The sequence below is a fragment of the Podarcis liolepis genome (genome assembly GCF_965112155.1).
Source record: "Podarcis liolepis genome assembly, chromosome: 2".
Classification (NCBI taxonomy): Eukaryota; Metazoa; Chordata; class Lepidosauria; order Squamata; family Lacertidae; genus Podarcis; species Podarcis liolepis.
Window position 1 is genome coordinate 121,849,014 of NC_139555.1, and position 16,450 is coordinate 121,865,463.

General features: G+C 45.9%; 2 protein-coding genes, 1 long non-coding RNA gene and 1 pseudogene across 7 annotated transcripts in view; 1 reads left to right on the plus strand and 3 right to left on the minus strand.

The window, feature by feature from the left end:
* LOC310702041 overlaps positions 1-16,450 on the plus strand; it is a 257,327-nt gene that overhangs the window by 139,435 nt on the left and 101,442 nt on the right. The gene's annotated exons all lie outside the window — the stretch shown is intronic.
* Positions 1-16,450, minus strand: part of LOC310701705 (H-2 class I histocompatibility antigen, Q9 alpha chain-like) — a gene marked incomplete at its 5' end in the record, with an annotated part of 167,789 nt that overhangs the window by 117,255 nt on the left and 34,084 nt on the right. For 2 of the 4 annotated variants that reach the window (XM_083492990.1, XM_083492989.1), the window contains 2 exons: positions 2,919-3,194; positions 5,717-5,792. In XM_083492990.1, the coding sequence (XP_083349116.1) occupies positions 2,919-3,194; positions 5,717-5,792 (352 nt within the window). Of the gene's footprint in view, positions 1-2,918; positions 3,195-5,716; positions 5,872-16,450 lie in introns of those variants that run through there. The other 2 variants (XM_083492992.1, XM_083492991.1) reach the window with 2 other exon arrangements.
* Positions 1-16,450, minus strand: part of LOC310701772 (major histocompatibility complex class I-related gene protein-like) — a 139,620-nt gene that overhangs the window by 36,040 nt on the left and 87,130 nt on the right. The window lies entirely within an intron of this gene.
* LOC310701696 (major histocompatibility complex class I-related gene protein-like) overlaps positions 1-16,450 on the minus strand; it is an 84,555-nt pseudogene that overhangs the window by 33,939 nt on the left and 34,166 nt on the right. The window lies entirely within an intron of this gene.

Here is a 16,450-nt window from a genome sequence, read left to right on the forward strand (position 1 = left end):
ACCTTGTTATGCCGAGCTCATATTTTGCACAATTTGTATATGGTGTCTGTTTGATAATGTGTGGTTTGCCATGCCTAATAAAGGATATTCGGCACTTCTGGGTTAGCGCCTCTGGCAATGGCGGATTTCCTCTGATCGGGAGGAATCCGCTTCGTGAGAATTAGGGTCTGCACCGCCGCGGTGAGGCGGAGACCCATCACAAACCACAGGCGGGAGAAGCCTGTGGACGTGGGATTCGGCTGGCACCTTTCGCGCCTCCCCTACTCGTGGGGAAACCCGGTTTCGGGGATCCGGAGCGATGTGGGGTGAATGGCGCGGTGCTTCGAATCGACTGCTTTTTTCACGGAGTGAAGCAGCATTGCTGTTGCCGGAGAGCGATGACTTTTTCCTGTGGACAATTGGATTTTAAACAACTGCTTGTGAGTAGAACGGAAAATTGGACTATGAAATTTCTTAATTTGGCACCAAAGTGGGAAGGTCTAAACAGGAAGTCCGCCTTCCGCTTTTGTAAATAGAGTGAAGCAAAGACATTGCAAGCTAGAGTCTGGAAAGTCGTCTGTAAAGGATTAAATTTCCATCATTTAAAATTACTAAACCCCCTTGGAAGCAGGAGAAGAGGGGGGAATCTTTTTAGACTGTTTAAACCTGCAGAAGAGAGAGTAAAGAAAGATAAATTTCCACCGTCTTGAACCTGGGAGCGGGGTGTCAGGACGGACGCTTTGGGGAAGTTCATTGACTGTGGACAAACGTTTTTGACAGATAGTTAAAAAAGAGAAACATATTGATTCCAATGTTCCCTCTTGCATTTAAAAGAAACAAAATATCTGAAAAAGGAAAGGAACTTTGTTGCTAGATCTGCTTTTAAAAAGACGGATACAAATAGAAATTGTTTCCCCTAGAGGGAGCTTGTGAAACTGTTATTAGAGTCAATCTGGGGAGCTTTGCAGCTGTAGAGATTAAAGATCGTGGGACCAGACTTTGACCTTGAACAAGAATGTGCCTAGAACAAGCGTTAGTGCTTGCTCTTTGCAAGACAAGTGCTTTACTGGAACAGCTACATGAGAAGATGGATTTGATGACTGTTGCAGTTTTTTATTGACTTGTATTGTTCAATTGTTATTTTTGTCTACCTTTTTCTTTCTTTTTCTTTTTCTCTTGTTTTTTTTCTTTCTTTCTCTGTAATTTTAAATTCTCAATAAATATCATTTAAAAAAAACAAGATAAAGGATATTTGGCAAGGCTCCTTCCACCTCCATTATTCTGTGTCACAGGTGGGGAATCTATTTGGCTTCAGGGCCCAGATCCTGATCAGGATTGTCCCCAGGGGCCAAAAGGGGCAGGGGGCTGAAGCTGGCATCCTAGCATAGCCCACCCGTCCATCTCACCCACCTTTCTACCCCTCCACTTCAGTTATTGTTTGAAGTGCTGGGACACCTGTGGTGCTGTTAGGGGCAGGGCTAAAGTCCTGAAGCAGGGAGCCTGCTTAGGTAGTAAGTATAGAAGCTTGGAAAGTGAAGGTGCAAAATCATACAGAGATCTCCCTCCAGACCCAGCAGAGGTTCCCACTTCTGAAGTTCTGCTCCAAAATTGCAATTAGAGGGGGGAATCACTCAAATTTGGGGCTAGACACTCTAAATGCCTCCCCCCACCCTTCCAGCATGCTGGCTCCTTTCTCACAACTAACGTCTCAAAAGGACTAACATCTTCTGACTCATTTCAGAAAGAAATTTAAAAAACAAAAATGTGTGCCAAGAGGCTTTGGCCAGAGGTCTACCAGCTTTTACTGAGTTTAGTGATTCGTCTCGTAACAGTTCCCAGGCTGGATGGGTTAGGGGGTGGGGGAGGAGTGGGGGAGAAATGGCCATAACTGGACAAAGGGGGTGAAAGACCTTTCTAAAGGGTCCCTAAGTGTAGACTGCTAGACAATAAAGAAATACAGATGTATAATAAATGCTGGAGATGTGGGATCTTATGCAGGTTTACTCAGAAGCAAGTTCCACAGAGTTCAGTGGGATTCCTTCCCTCCCAGGTAACTGGCCATACGTTTTCCAACTAAAATCAGACAGGGTGAAACTCCCAAAATAACACAACCTAAAGAGCTTTAAAAACAGATTATTTATTATATTAATGGGCCTGATCCAGTTCTGGCCTAATGCTCCTTTTGGACACAGGACAGTAAAACATGGCAGCCCCAGGCTAATAATTGCCAGTGTCGATCTTCTGGGAACTCCCTGGCTGCAGGATGACCTTGGGGGGTCTTGTCTACCCCCCCCCCCACTTCAGTTGCCCACCCTGCTTATGGTTTTAACCATGTATTTGTGAAATATACTTGGAGTCGAGAGTGGATTTCATGCTCATTATTCAGCTCATAGTGGTGAGGAGGAATGGAAGTTCCCCCAGAATGTCTGCTTTATATACATTATTTACACAATAGGCACCAAGTGATTGGCTAGTTCCAGGATTCATCTGTAGGCCAATCAGGTTGCGGATTCACTTCCACCTGGAGCTGGATTGGGTGGCTCCTGTGGACCAATCAGACTGCTGCATTCTGTATCCTATTGTTCTAGGACCAATCCGACTGCTGCCTTTTGGATCCTATTCAACTCAGTACATAACACCCCTCCCCTCTAAGTTCCAGTCCTGCCCGGGAGGTCGCATTCATAGTCCTCAATGTACGCCGGCCGCCTACGTGTGCGTTGCGGCCTGGGGTGTTCCCTGGTCAGGGGTTCCGGATCTGGCTCGTGTTCTGAGGATGCTGGCTGTGATTAAGGGAAGGGGAGATGCCTCTGCCCTGGTGGAGACCCCCACCCTCCATTTCCTTTCCTCCCAGCAGCCCCCTCCCTGCAATTCTGGCCCTTGGAGGAAATGTTATTGGGGGGGGGGAGTGTGACTCTGAGCCTCTCCTGCCTTCCACTCACCTCCGCTCTGGTTGTAGCGATTCAAAAGATCCTGCAGATTCCCCCTGAACACCAGCTCAGCACCGTGATATATCTGAGTCTCCGTGTGCCAGTACTGAGGATCCTCCTTTTCCACCTTCCTTATCCAGGGAACGAGAGGCAGCGCCTCCTTGGTGTCACTGTCGTACTGAACATATTGCTGGTCATCCACATACCCCACAGCAATGAACTGGGGCAGCCCCTGGCCAGGCTCAGACACGGCTGTTTCAAAGTAGCGCAGGGAGTGAGAAGTGGAGCCTGGAAAGGAAGAGAAAAGGGGCAGAGAGTTAGGGGTCCTGCAGATGAAGGCAGCAGCCTAATCCTGCTGTATCACAGGCAGCAGCCCTGAATTAGGAGATCCAAAATTCAGCAGGGTTTGGGGGAGTTTGTAGACCTGCCCTTAAACACAGAGGAGGCAGAGCAGAGGGAGCCTAAGAATCAGAGTTGGAAGAGAAAAAAATAAGATATAAATAAAAGTAACAATAGCCCATGGAGATATTGTGAGAAAAAGCTCTGCCAGGCAGCACTAAATCTCTGCATGTCTCTGCTGAGGCTCCGTGTGGGGGAGAGAGAGGCCAGCCCCTCCCCTTTTGCCAAGGGGGCAGGAATTGCCCCCCACTTGCAAGTGCCAAGCTGATGAGAGCTTCTACAACATGGTCTGAAGGCTCAGGATGCAGGCACCGAACAGAAGCTAAGCAGGCTCAGGTCTGGTACACGGATGGAGGGGAGACCAGACGAAGCAAAATCCATAGACGGGAGAACAGGAAGCTGCCTCCTCCTGGGTCACAACACTGGTCCAGGTAGCACTGAGTTGTTCACACTGACTGGAAGTGGCTCCCCAGGGACTCAGGAAGGGGTCTCTTTCCCAGCCCCCGCCCCCCGAGATGTCAGGGATAGAACCAGGGACCTTTTATGGGCAAGGCAGGTGCTGCCCCTCTGCCCCATGTCCCTCCCTCTTATGTGTTGCCTTGAATTACATGGGGGCACAGTGCTAAGGGGGGAAGAGCAAGTCCTGTTTTGTTTCAGGTAGCAAAATGGGATGTATTATTATTAGAATTTATATATCACCCTATACCCAGAGATCTCAGGGCAGTTCACAGAACGAAAACAAAATCTAAAACCACAAAATATTCAATCAAAATAAAAACAACCCAATAACATCCTCCCCAAAAACCCCAAATTTTAAAGGTGCATAGGATGTCAATCAAATCAACCAAAGGCCTGGTTAGAAAGGGATGTTTTTGCTTGGCGCCTAAAGGTGTATAATGAAGGCGCAAGGCGAACTTCCCTGGGAAGAGCATCCCACAGAGGGGGAGCCACTGCAGAGAAGGCCCTGTTCTCGCGTTGCTATCCTCCAGACCTCTCAAGGAGGCGGCACAGCACACAAAGAAGGGCCTCAGCACACACACACACTCCCTGCTAGCAACCCCACTGCTCCAGGTGCTAGGGCAGGTAGTTCTGCCCCTGCCTTGATGGTGTGTCACTCTGCTACCTCCCTCCGGCTCCTCGGTTTCCTTTCAGGCCAGATCAAATGGGACCCACTTCCAAGGCCCTCCCCTCCCAGGGCAGGGTGCATAAGATGGGCTGCAATCCTATGCACCCCTTGCATTCTTTCTCCCATGAAGAATACGCTTGTCTCACAAAAGTGTCCGTTTAAAACATTTTTCTTTGGGCAACCCTATCCAGATAGGCAAATGTTGACGTGTTTTGACCTCTCAATGCTAATTTTAGTTATTTTTTAATGCTTTAAACTGTTTTTATTATTTTACTATTTCCTGTAAAACAATAAGAGTTTTTACCACAATTGAGCAGGATATACATTTTTTTAGTTAAACAGAGAACATGAGTGGCAACCCCAAAAGGAGAAAAACACCAAAGGCAGCAATCAGGAATGTGGAATTAAGAATTTAACAGTGATAAATCCTGGAATAGTACGCAAAGCCTGTGGATTGGTGGGCTGAGGGCGCAGGAATATTCTGAGCAAGGGCAATTCATGTCTAGGAGGTCTTCAGAAGCCAGGCAGAGGCTCCAACTTTTTTGAACTTTTTTTTGGGGGGGAGGGAGAATATAAAAGGAGGGGTATTCAAGGAGAACTGGGCTGTAGGGTGGGGGGGGCCTTTCGTTTCTCTGGAGTTGTTTGTGCCCGTCGTGAACAAGGGGCTGTACAGAAACGGCAGAGAGGAGCCCCCTGCATAATTTAGGAAACCTACATTTTTGACAGGCAACAGGAAAGGGGTTTTCTTGGTGGGGGAGACTGGGGGAGTTACAACTGTAAAGCAGAAGAACCTGGGGATGAATGTGGCTGTGAAAGGGAACTCCTGAACAAAACAACATCGGGAATTGCGGGTGGGGACTCCTTACTCAGACGTTTCCCTCGCAATGAAGTCAGCTCTACACGCGTCCAGCTCCCACCCCCAGGCTGGTCTCCAGGGTTTTTAGCTGAGTTTTTAAGAGCGGCTGAGGGTGAGATTAGAAGAGGGAAGGTAAAAAATAGAAGAGGGAAGACTCTGTATCTGTATCTCTCACACACACAAACTCACAAACACTTTCACACAAACCAGAGTCTACACGAAGCTGCGGGGGGGGGCGGGACAGGCGAGTCACTTTCCCCGCCATTAATCCTGCCAACACCTTCAAGCTTTGTTTTGTTCTTTGCTTGAGCCCCGAGCCCAGGAGTGAAGCGGCCCCTGCCCCGGGCGGCATACAAAACAAGCCAAGTCTGGGAAACAGATGTCTGGGAAGGGATTATTTTCTCCCCCGCCCAAGAGCAGAGTCCTTACCTGCGCAGTCCAGGAGCAGCAGCAGGTGGGCAGCCGCCCCCAGGATCAGGGGGGGCCAGCGGAGGAGGACCCCCATCTCCCCCCAAAACGAAGCGCCCTTTTCCTCCTCTCTCCGCCGCTCTGAGACCCGCTCTCTGCCCCGCCTGAGGAACCAGCAGCAGAGCGAGCCAGGATTGGCCAAGGGGAAATATTCCACCAATCGGAAATCTGAGCGCAGGTGGCGGCATCGGTCGCTGGGCAGAATTCGAGACACAAGTGGCGAGCGAGGCTGAAGAGGGAACGAGGAAGTTCTTGCAGCTCCTCGCTGGGAATCGCCGCCTCCCTCCCTCCCTCAGCTCTTCCTGTCCTACCTTGTAGGGAGGGGGGTTGCCAGGGGAGGGCCCCAGGTTCAGTCCCCGCATCTCCAGGGGGGTCTGTGAATGTCCCCCTCTCTGGAACTGGGGGGAGGGGCTGTATAAGATCCCCATGGAGATGCACTCGTGGGCGGAGTCTGTAAAGCTGTCAGTCAAGCCCAACATTCCCAGAGGAGTAACTGCCTCTATGTGGCAGTTTGTCTGTTGGTCGGTTGCTGCTGGGAGTGTTGACTGGTAACTTCTGGGATGGAGAGAGGGAGGAAGGTCAGGTGGTACCCGGTGAGGAAAATTTCGTGTCACCCCTCCCCAACATTGAACTTTTTTTTTTTAAGTTTGCCTTTGGTTTTACGTTATTTCATATTTTCTTACAAAGGAATGTGGCTTCTGGGCCTCTGATAACAAGTAGGCGACTATGGACAGATACTTAAATCTAAGGATGAATTGTGTTTTGGCTCGTGTTATTTCACTTATATTTATTGTTTATTTATTTAATAAAATTTTAAAAACCTACAAAGTGGTTTACCCAAAAAAAAACAAAAACCAGCAGTAAAATCAAGAAAAATTAACAACCCTACTTTAAAACATACAGAAGCTAAAATATTAAGATTAAAATTACTTCAACTTACTAAGGATCTAGGTATGCTTGCCTAAAGAAGAATGCTTTTAGCAGGTGCCCAAAAAGAGTCTAGCAAAGGCACGCGCTTTGTTGCAATAGGCGGGTAGTTCCAAAGTTCAGGTGCCTTCACAGTAAACAATGCACTACAGATATTATGTGGAACCTGTAGTACTGCTTGAAACCACTAAAGGGGAGGTTTTATTTACTGTGATTTCACCATGCTCTCTATTTTCTGAAAAGGAAAACATTTATTTAAAAAACAGGACTGTATAGCAGCAATGTAGTCTCATCATGATCAGTGGGAGTTATTCCCGAGCCGACGGTGCATAAGATGGGCTGCAATCCTATGCACCCCTTGCATCCAACTTGTACCTAAACCTCTGCACAAGCCTGCACCAGAAAACTGTAGAGTTGGAAGGGACCCCTGAGGGTCATCTAGCCAAATCCCTGGGGCAATGCAGGAATCTCAACTAGACCATCCCTGGCCGATGGCCACCCGTCTTCTATTTTCCCCCTCAGCCAGGACACACAACAACAGAGACTGGAGGTGGGGGGAAAGATAAATTTTGACAATGGGGCAAATTTGTCAGGCATGCGCAGGAACAGCTTGAAAACTTTATACAGAGAGGAACTCCACACGGGTTTCCCCGCATGTAACGTAACAGGCAAGGAGCCATTTTATCCTCTTTGGGATGGCGACCCTGCTCCACTGAGTTGAAATTTCAGCCTTGACAACACAGGAAAACAGCCAAGTAAACAGCTATTTTCGTGGAGGAGGGTCAAGATATTAACTGATATGCATGAAATTTCATACATATAATCCCTTGTGTAGTAAGATAAGACCTTTGGAACAGGCATTTTCAAAAAATAAATAAATTAATGAACTGCCCTATTAGGGCAGTAATTGTTCCTTATTTGTCACACACACCCCATGATGGAACCCGGGCGACCCGCCCCCCGCCGCTCCCTTCCTACGCCCTTGCTATGGATACAGTGTTCTCATGATTCACTACTATCTAGTATATAGTTTATCTGTTAAGTAACTAAAGCCTGCCTTCAGGAACAACTCTGTAAACTGAATGAATCTGAAAGTAAAGTAGTTGATGTTAATATGATTCAGATTCATGTGTGTTTTGTTTGGAGGGACAGAAGGGATTATCAACCGGGAAGGTATAAATATTGATAGGACTCAAACGAGTTAGCAATCCGCTTGTCGCTGCATAAACTCAAACAGGGAATCGTTTAAACTCTGCTAAATTATATAAACGTTCCCACAGAGTCAGTGCAAGGCAGCCTCCAGTGTCCTTTTTAAAAAAAAAAAGCCCTTACAAGTCTTAAAAGATGGCTCCCTTCTTTCTCCACTGCCAGAGGCAGTAAACGCATTAGCATCCCACTCACTGGGTGTCCCTTGTGTCCTCCTTGCAGGATTCCTTACTGGGGCATCTGGGTGGCCACTGGGAGACCACCATGCTGGACTCAATGGGCCCCTTTGGGGTGATCCAGCAGCCCAGCTCTTCTCCTGTGTCCTTCTATCTAGTGGCAGGGGGTTCCAGTGGTTAAGTGTGTGCCTTGTAATAAATGCTCAGTGTTGCAACTAGGGCTGAACCTCAGGGTTGAAGTCAAAACAGACAGAGAGAGAGAGCGAGAGAGAGAGAGTGCGCGAGCGCGTGTATGACCACACAGAGAAGCACAGCAGGTGGTGGGACACTGACAAACACGTTTGGTTTTAGCACAGGGTCAGGCCAGAGCCCACCAGCTTGCCACAATTCCCTTTCCCCATGTGGTTTTTAAAGGGGCATTTTATATCTCCACATATCTCTGCTTCCTTCTCTCATCCTACTGGCCCCAACATGAGTTTCTCTCCCCCTGCCTGGGACCCTCTTAAGCCTGCAGGCCCAGGGGAGTTGGGGGTCAGGGAGGCCCCCTTTGCCCAGTCAGCAAGACCCAGCGGCTGCCCAGCCTCTTCTGGAAGGCCCTGAGCCCAGGCTGGGTGCTTGGCCCAGAGAGCGCTTGGCCCACATCCCACTGCCAGAAGCCTGAACGCTTGAAACCTGAGCTAAGCATGGGACACACGCAAGGTTGAAATCTAATGGAGGGATCCATTGTTGAACTTTCTTGGTGGGATGATGGCCGTAGATGTCCCCTAAGCACCCTCACTAGTATAACCAAAGAAGCCCCTGTGAAGAAGGAGGCTGGCTGTTTTGAGGGGGGGTCTCCAGGACCCACTTTTGGGACTCAATGGGCTCAGTCACCTCAGGGACGTCTTAAGCTTCACTTTTCATCTGCTCCATCCAGTTTTTCTGGACAGGGATAGTCTGCCCACAAGGATCCATATTCTCCTCACCTCCTGACAGGATTATTGTAAAATCTGGTGTTTTTTTCAATACAGTAGGGATGTTTCAGCTTGTTACGGAAGGGGGGGGGCATGTCTTCTTCACTACAATATATTTGCTCAATTTCTCTAGGACTCCATCACCCCTCCCCTGTCCTCCATAATCTCTCAAGTAATCCTGTCAAAATCACTCTGCCAAACCTTTCCTCGGGCAATGCCAGGTGACAGACTATGCGTACATGGACCATTGTCTTCTCAGGATGTGCTTATCTGCGCATATCTCCAGCTCTGCATATTCCCCCTCCCTCCTCCATATGTTAATCCAGTGTAACCCAACCTCTCCTTAATGTATTCATGATGTAATCTGTGTAACCCAACCTTTCCTTAATGTATTCGTGATGTAACTGGGATGTATTTTGCACTGTATTCTGGGACATGGAGGGAAATTTCAAAAGTTCATGTCGCCCCTTTCTCTCTGTTCAATCTCGCCTTGAACCTGTTGCGCAATAAACTTGGACCTTCTGCAGTTTGCTCCTGTGTCCGGCTGAGCTCATTTTCTTCCGCAGGGACCCACGGACTTAGTCCGATGAGCTGGGTGGCAGAGTAACCCCGCACCCAGATTTTAGCCGTAACAGTTGGCTGCCCAATGTGGGGCTTGCGGTTCTCCCGAGCTGCTGACTGGGGGCCCCGAAATCTTCAGCCGGCTCCAGGCCATTTTGCCTGGGAAGATCCTTTTGGACCCCCAGCCATCTTCTGGGCGGTAATCGAAAGCCCTAGGAGTTCAGCCGGGGAGCAAAAGAGGGATCCAGCCGGCTTATTCATCGATCCCGGGATCATCATAGAAGACGTGTGAGTATAAGGAAAAAGGAAAATCCAGTGCACTGGTGGGAAGGGGGTGGAAGTCTCCTGGCAACTGAATTCTCTGCCCTCCTCTCTATCGCTCCTTCTTGCCTTTCTCTTGGTCCGGTTAGTGAGAGAGACCGTGGACCGCTGCTCAACCCGAAAGGGGGGTTCTGAGCTCTATCCCTTTTCCTTAAAATCTCCAGCCAGCCGCACCAATTGGGAGCCCGAAAGTAAGACGGAGAGACCCGACTTGAAAGATAGCCGACTCTCTGCAACGGGCATCCCAGTTGAAAGCAAGGGGTTGGAGCTCTCTTTCCGAACTTCCCGAGCGTCCTTGCTAGGGGGCAGGAAGTGGTCTTGCTTTCTATCCTAATCCCAGCCGCAACGGTCGAGCTACATACCACGTGTACTGTAAGCTCGCTTCCGAAAGCAAGGGGGATTTTCGACCCGAAATTCTATCCAGGGACCACCCGATCTGGCACCGCATGGCGCGGGCGTCCAGTAGGGCCCCTTTTCCTGAGATGTGACGATAGGTAGGAGGTTGCCAGGAGGGATAGCCCATGAGGAATTGGGCAGGACCGGCAGAGTGGAAAGAGACCCCAGGTTATAGGAAATAAGGAAATAGGAAATAAGGAAATAGGAAAGGGAACGCAAGGAACCGGATAGCTAGAGCTCTCTAAAACCCACTAAGGAAGTTGCCAGGCAACTAGAAGCCCCTTCTCCTCTTTACTATACGTCCCTGTACTAAGCATACCAAACCCCTAGACATACCAATCCTAATCAACCCCTCTCTTTCCTCCTTCTCTATCCCAGACACCCCCCCCAAAAAAAGCAAAAAGCAAAAAAGCAACAACAGCAACGCATGCATCTATAAAGGGGTACCCAGTCAACCAAGCGTTATGAGCCCTACCAGTTTGATTAACTGGTGGTGTGTTTGAAGAGGCAAGGAGGCTCATAAAACCATGTGGGACCTTCCTACTAATTTCACTTAATGAAGCCAAAGGTAGTGGCCCAACTCCTTGCAATAACCAACTAAAGGATGAGAATATATATGTTTACATGTTTACATGTTGTCTGTTATGTGTGTTGTCTGTTAATACATATATGAGAATATGTATGTTTACATGTTGTCTGTTATGTGTGTTGTCTGTTCCTTCTGTCTCTGGCAGACTGCCTTTCTTAAGTGTGCATAGTTTAAACTGCAAGCTTGCTTCAAAATTTAAATCTAAGGAAGCCATGTTGCGCCTTATCGATCTTAAACAAAACAAAATGGAGAATGGAGTGTGCAAATGTTTGTTATTTGAGAGAGGCTCTAAAAGAGAGTTTCCCTCCCAAGTGGTGAAATCCTGTATACGTGCTACTTGTGTTCTGAAAGGGGGATTACCCCACCTCTTTCTTCTAGTTTTAAGTGAGGAGGGTGATTTTAAGTCTAATGGTAAATGTTTTCTGGTAACTTTTGAGTTCGTGAGTACACCTCTGCTCCAGTCTATTCTGGAAGAAGTTAACCAAATGTTTCTGCTGCAATAGCCTAGTTGAGCACAACTGCTCTCTCAAGCTAAAATGCAGTGTATGTATTTCATTAAGCGTATGCCTATAAAAGTATGGTGTTCATTCTAAGAAAAAATATTTGAGTCCAGTTTTAACTTTGATTTGGTTGGACAGAAGAGTTATTGTAAGGCTCCTGATATCAGTCTCTATAAGACTTCATGGCCTCTTTTGTTAGAAAATGCCCCCCCCTCCCCCTTGTTTCACTCTGCCTCTTTCAGTTGGTTTCTCCCTTCTTACTTCTGTGCTAGGTAAATTTACTCCCGAGTAAGCTTCCTTTAAAGGAAACTGCAAAGAGGGGAGGGGGCAACACTTGTGTATTCCCTTTTAAAAAAAATCAAATCTAGGGCTGCTTTAATTGTGCTTTATAAGAGATCCTCTCAGGAGTATAGATGTTTCCTTTCCCAGCTGTAAATCTGTACTTAAATGTGTATGTCTCTTTGGTAGTACAAATCTTGCTGTGAAATCTTGCTGTGAACCCTATATTTTGGAGGGTTGGACTAGATGACCCCAGGGTCCCTTTCAACTCTCCCAATTTGTGGCTGTGTGGAAGACCATGTGTCTGCAAGCATTGGAGGGTAATTCTTAAATTCTGGTGTGGTAATGGAGTTGAAATTCAGCCTAGCTTTGCTCTTTAGTTTTAAAAGGTGAGAGGTGAAGCCCAACTGGTAATACCAAGCATTTGAGTGATTACAGTGTTTATCATTTTGTCTACTATTTAAAAATCAGACTTAAAAGTCTACTCAAAGTTTAAGCACATACAAATGAATAATCAAGTAGAATTAGCCTTGACCATTCCTGTAAATAAAGGGCAGGAAATAATAATAATATTAATAATAATAATAATATTTTTTTTGTCTGCAAATGGTAAGGCTGAAATGGCTGAGAAGTTAAAAAAAAAAAAAAAATCCTATGAATTCTAACTCTGGCCATTTTTACTCATAAATAAGAGAGCGGTTGATTGTTCCGCGAATGGCCAGAGGGATATTAGCCCTTTCCTGTACATAAAGGAAGCAGTCTCAGTTTGCTTGGGCTGAAATTGCTAGCTTTGCTGAATACCTAAATTGCTGAGTTTCTCTTTTGTGTTTAAAATCAAACCCTGTTTTCAAAATCTACTCCTTACCCTTCCTTTCCCTTATTCAAATGGTAATTTAGCCAAAGGATGGTAATTTAGCCAAAGGATGCAACATTTCAATAGTATAAAACGTTTGCTGAGACATGAACTCTGCACATGCACGGAGGCCAGATTAGCTAAAGAAGAGAGAGAGAGGAAGGGGGGAACTGTAAGGGGGAGAGGAGGTTTCTTCGACAACTACAGAGAGAAATTTATCCAAATGCAAAAACTTTGAACCATTGAGGGAAATCACCCTAAATGTTTCTTTGCTCCAGAGGCTACGCAAGACAAAAGGCTTTAAAAAAAAACAAAACAAAACAAAAAAAAAACTAGCCCATCAAAAGCCAAGAGCCTTCCAGGTTTCAAATCTTAACATGCCAAATTCTTTTCACAGGTAAATATCAAAGCATCCCCCCCCCCCCTCAATGGGAATTTTAGGAACAGCATTTCCTGACAAGCTTCTCACATGAAATAATTTTCCCTTTTAACAGGATATGTTGAAAGTCCGATAACAAAGTGTTTGTCCCTTTTTCCTCCCACAGCAACTTTCTTTCTGTTCTGTGAAACAAGTCTGAATCCATGCTATATTAGTGACTTCCACAACCAAACATTGTTTGTGGAATGGTATTTGTTTACCTTTTTGCCTGAGCATTTCTTACTCTGTCATTTTGGCTAGTGCAAGGTACCTGCACAACTTTAAATTGCCATTCATTTTCTTGGTATTAACTCATTTCCCAGTATTAACATTACAGTTGATGTTGTCACATCAAGAAACACTATTTTATTTTCATTTGCGATGTTAGAATGCCAAAACAGATTACTTCAGGTTACTTATTAATTGTGTGTTTTAGCATTTATTTATTTGGTTCCTCATAGGTCATTTTGTGTGTGTGTGTTTTACTTTGGGGACATGTTCATCACATGTTGAAAGTCAGTTTCATGAAGTTCTTTTATCAAATAGCACATGGTGAATTTAAAGTTTTTTCCCCATGGTTTTCCCATTTTTTTCAGTCTAGTAGTAATCTGCGTGGTTTTGATAATATATTTAATAATAATTCTTTTCTAAATCTGATGTCTTTGTGTCAAGTTTGTTTTCATCTGACTGGTAATCTAATTTTTTGCTTTCTTTTGTATTTTTTAACCTTTGTATTTTTTACAGTTCTCTTTCTCTCCAAAGTGAAGGAAAGCAAATGAACTTGGCAGATAATAACAGTAGTTATAGGAAAATGTGATAATAATATTGGAATGAATGAAACGCTTAATTCGCTAAGATTTTTATTATTTGCAGCTTCCAACAGAAACCGAAGGACATCCTTTTTGCCTTTTGCCCCCTCCCTTTTCTAACTGTCTTTAAGCCCCAAAACCCTGCCCCTTACAGGATATCACCTATACAGATGTGCAATGATGAAAAGCAGCAACAACCCCTCAACTCAGTTCTTCCGTCATCACAAGACACCAGAGTTTCCAAGTGCCCACAGCTATCTCTTTCAAAGGATATAGACTGCCAGGGGAGTGGGCCTGACAAAGGGGGGTGGAGTTGACTTGCAAGGACATCTTTTCACTTGAACCTCAAGCCTCTGCTCCAGGATTCAAAAGATACATACGTAAAAGATCACAATTGTGTCAAGATATGCAACAGATATTTAATTATTTTGTTTTGTATTATGTGTTATTATGTAAGAATGTTGAAATGTGTCTGACAGTGTGATTTCCACAAAGGGGGGCAATTTATTGTGTGTAACTGCTTTTATGTTTAATGTCTTATTGCTTACACACCAATGGAGAATTCTCATGCATTTTATACTTTCTAATAGCTCACACTATTGTGTAGTCCAATGTTTAGCTCAATTTATAACCACATTTCATTGTTCCACCTGGCACTCTGCCAACTTTCCCTATCCATTTTAAAATGTGCTAAAACTTGCTTTACCAAGGAGAAGCTTCTAAGAAACATGAAGGTGGATATGCTTTGGTTTAGCAGGAATGATCCCTTATAGACTTAAATTGACTTATTTGGACAACTGCCCTTGTTAAGAATGGCTTTCTTTTAACAGATTGGTTTGAAGAGTTGAGAACCATGGGGCAAGATAAATTCAAATTGGACTCAGTTTGAATTGGGCAAGTGTATCCAGGCTGCAATTAGCCTTTTGGTCCTTTAAGTGCAAGTGAGCAACTTCTCATGACCACAGCCTATAATAAAATCCCATAGCTAAAGGCCAAGGCGAAGACCTCTCCCTCAAGAGATGCCCAAACCTGTGCCAGCTATGGTGAATGCTAGGCAACATGGTTAAATGAAAGCCCTGAGGGGATTCAACAGACAGGATGTGTTGCTGTAGCACTATGTCAGTGTGAGACCACAGAAGAGCTACCTTGACACCTGAGAACACAAAAATGGCGGGGGGGGGGAAAGCAAACTGCATTTTTTTTCAGTCAGTAGTAGACCTTCCTGCTAAATGTAAAGCATAAACCACTATTGAAAATGTTTCTCCCAAGAGCTAGGGTGCCACAAGTAATTTAGTAACAAAATACAACAGATGTTCTTTTATATAATACCCCATATCCAGCTATCTGCACTGCTATACTTGCAAATGACCGTAAGAGGCATGGCTTGCAAGTCCCTTTCAGGTTTGCATAAACCCACACATCTGGTACGGTAGATACCAAGTTATTATTTAGCGCATATATATAACACGCGTGTACATTGTATTCGTCCGTGTTGCTCCCTCTTTTGCTGCCCTGCTCAACCCACCTCCTTTCCATTAGAGCGTATTCCCACTCACAGGGAACGCCTACATTCACCGAGATTTAGGGTGCGGAGAAAAGATTTGCAAGTTCTTACAGAACTTTAATGCAAATCTATCTCCGAATGGGGGACTGTTACGGAAGGGGGGGGGCATGTCTTCTTCACTACAATATATTTGCTCAATTTCTCTAGGACTCCATCACCCCTCCCCTGTCCTCCATAATCTCTCAAGTAATCCTGTCAAAATCACTCTGCCAAACCTTTCCTCGGGCAATGCCAGGTGACAGACTATGCGTACATGGACCATTGTCTTCTCAGGATGTGCTTATCTGCGCATATCTCCAGCTCTGCATATTCCCCCTCCCTCCTCCATATGTTAATCCAGTGTAACCCAACCTCTCCTTAATGTATTCATGATGTAATCTGTGTAACCCAACCTTTCCTTAATGTATTCGTGATGTAACTGGGATGTATTTTGCACTGTATTCTGGGACATGGAGGGAAATTTCAAAAGTTCATGTCGCCCCTTTCTCTCTGTTCAATCTCGCCTTGAACCTGTTGCGCAATAAACTTGGACCTTCTGCAGTTTGCTCCTGTGTCCGGCTGAGCTCATTTTCTTCCGCAGGGACCCACGGACTTAGTCCGATGAGCTGGGTGGCAGAGTAACCCCGCACCCAGATTTTAGCCGTAACAAGCTGCTACAAGATAAACCTGAGAGGATTTTCCCTGTCACAGCTCATTTAGGGCCAAATCTCACCGGGGCCAAAAGACCCTCTGCCTGTTTGTCTGGTTCTGAGTTCAATTCAAAGTGCTAGTCTTGTTTTAGAAAGTCCTCGGTGGCTTGAGGCGCCTTCTGCTCCCCTGGTCTCCTCTGTGGAGACTTTTCTCCCTCTCCTTTCCCTTCTTCCTGGAGGTGGAGTGGGCGACAACAACTAACAACCAGGAGGAAAATATTTTTTTTCTTCACAGACTTTCAAGAATATTTCTGTATAGCTTTGTTATGTAGTTTTAAACCACCCTTGAATCAAGTTAGGGAGAATGGTGGCATGTAGATGAACAAATAACAAAGCCGCTGCTTGAGGCAGCCCCTTCGGGAAGGAGGAGGCAGCCATTTCCCCTCCCTTTCTGCTTCACTGCCAGCCCTCCACAAAATGGCTTCCGTCCCCGACAAGCAGGCCGGGTGGGGCT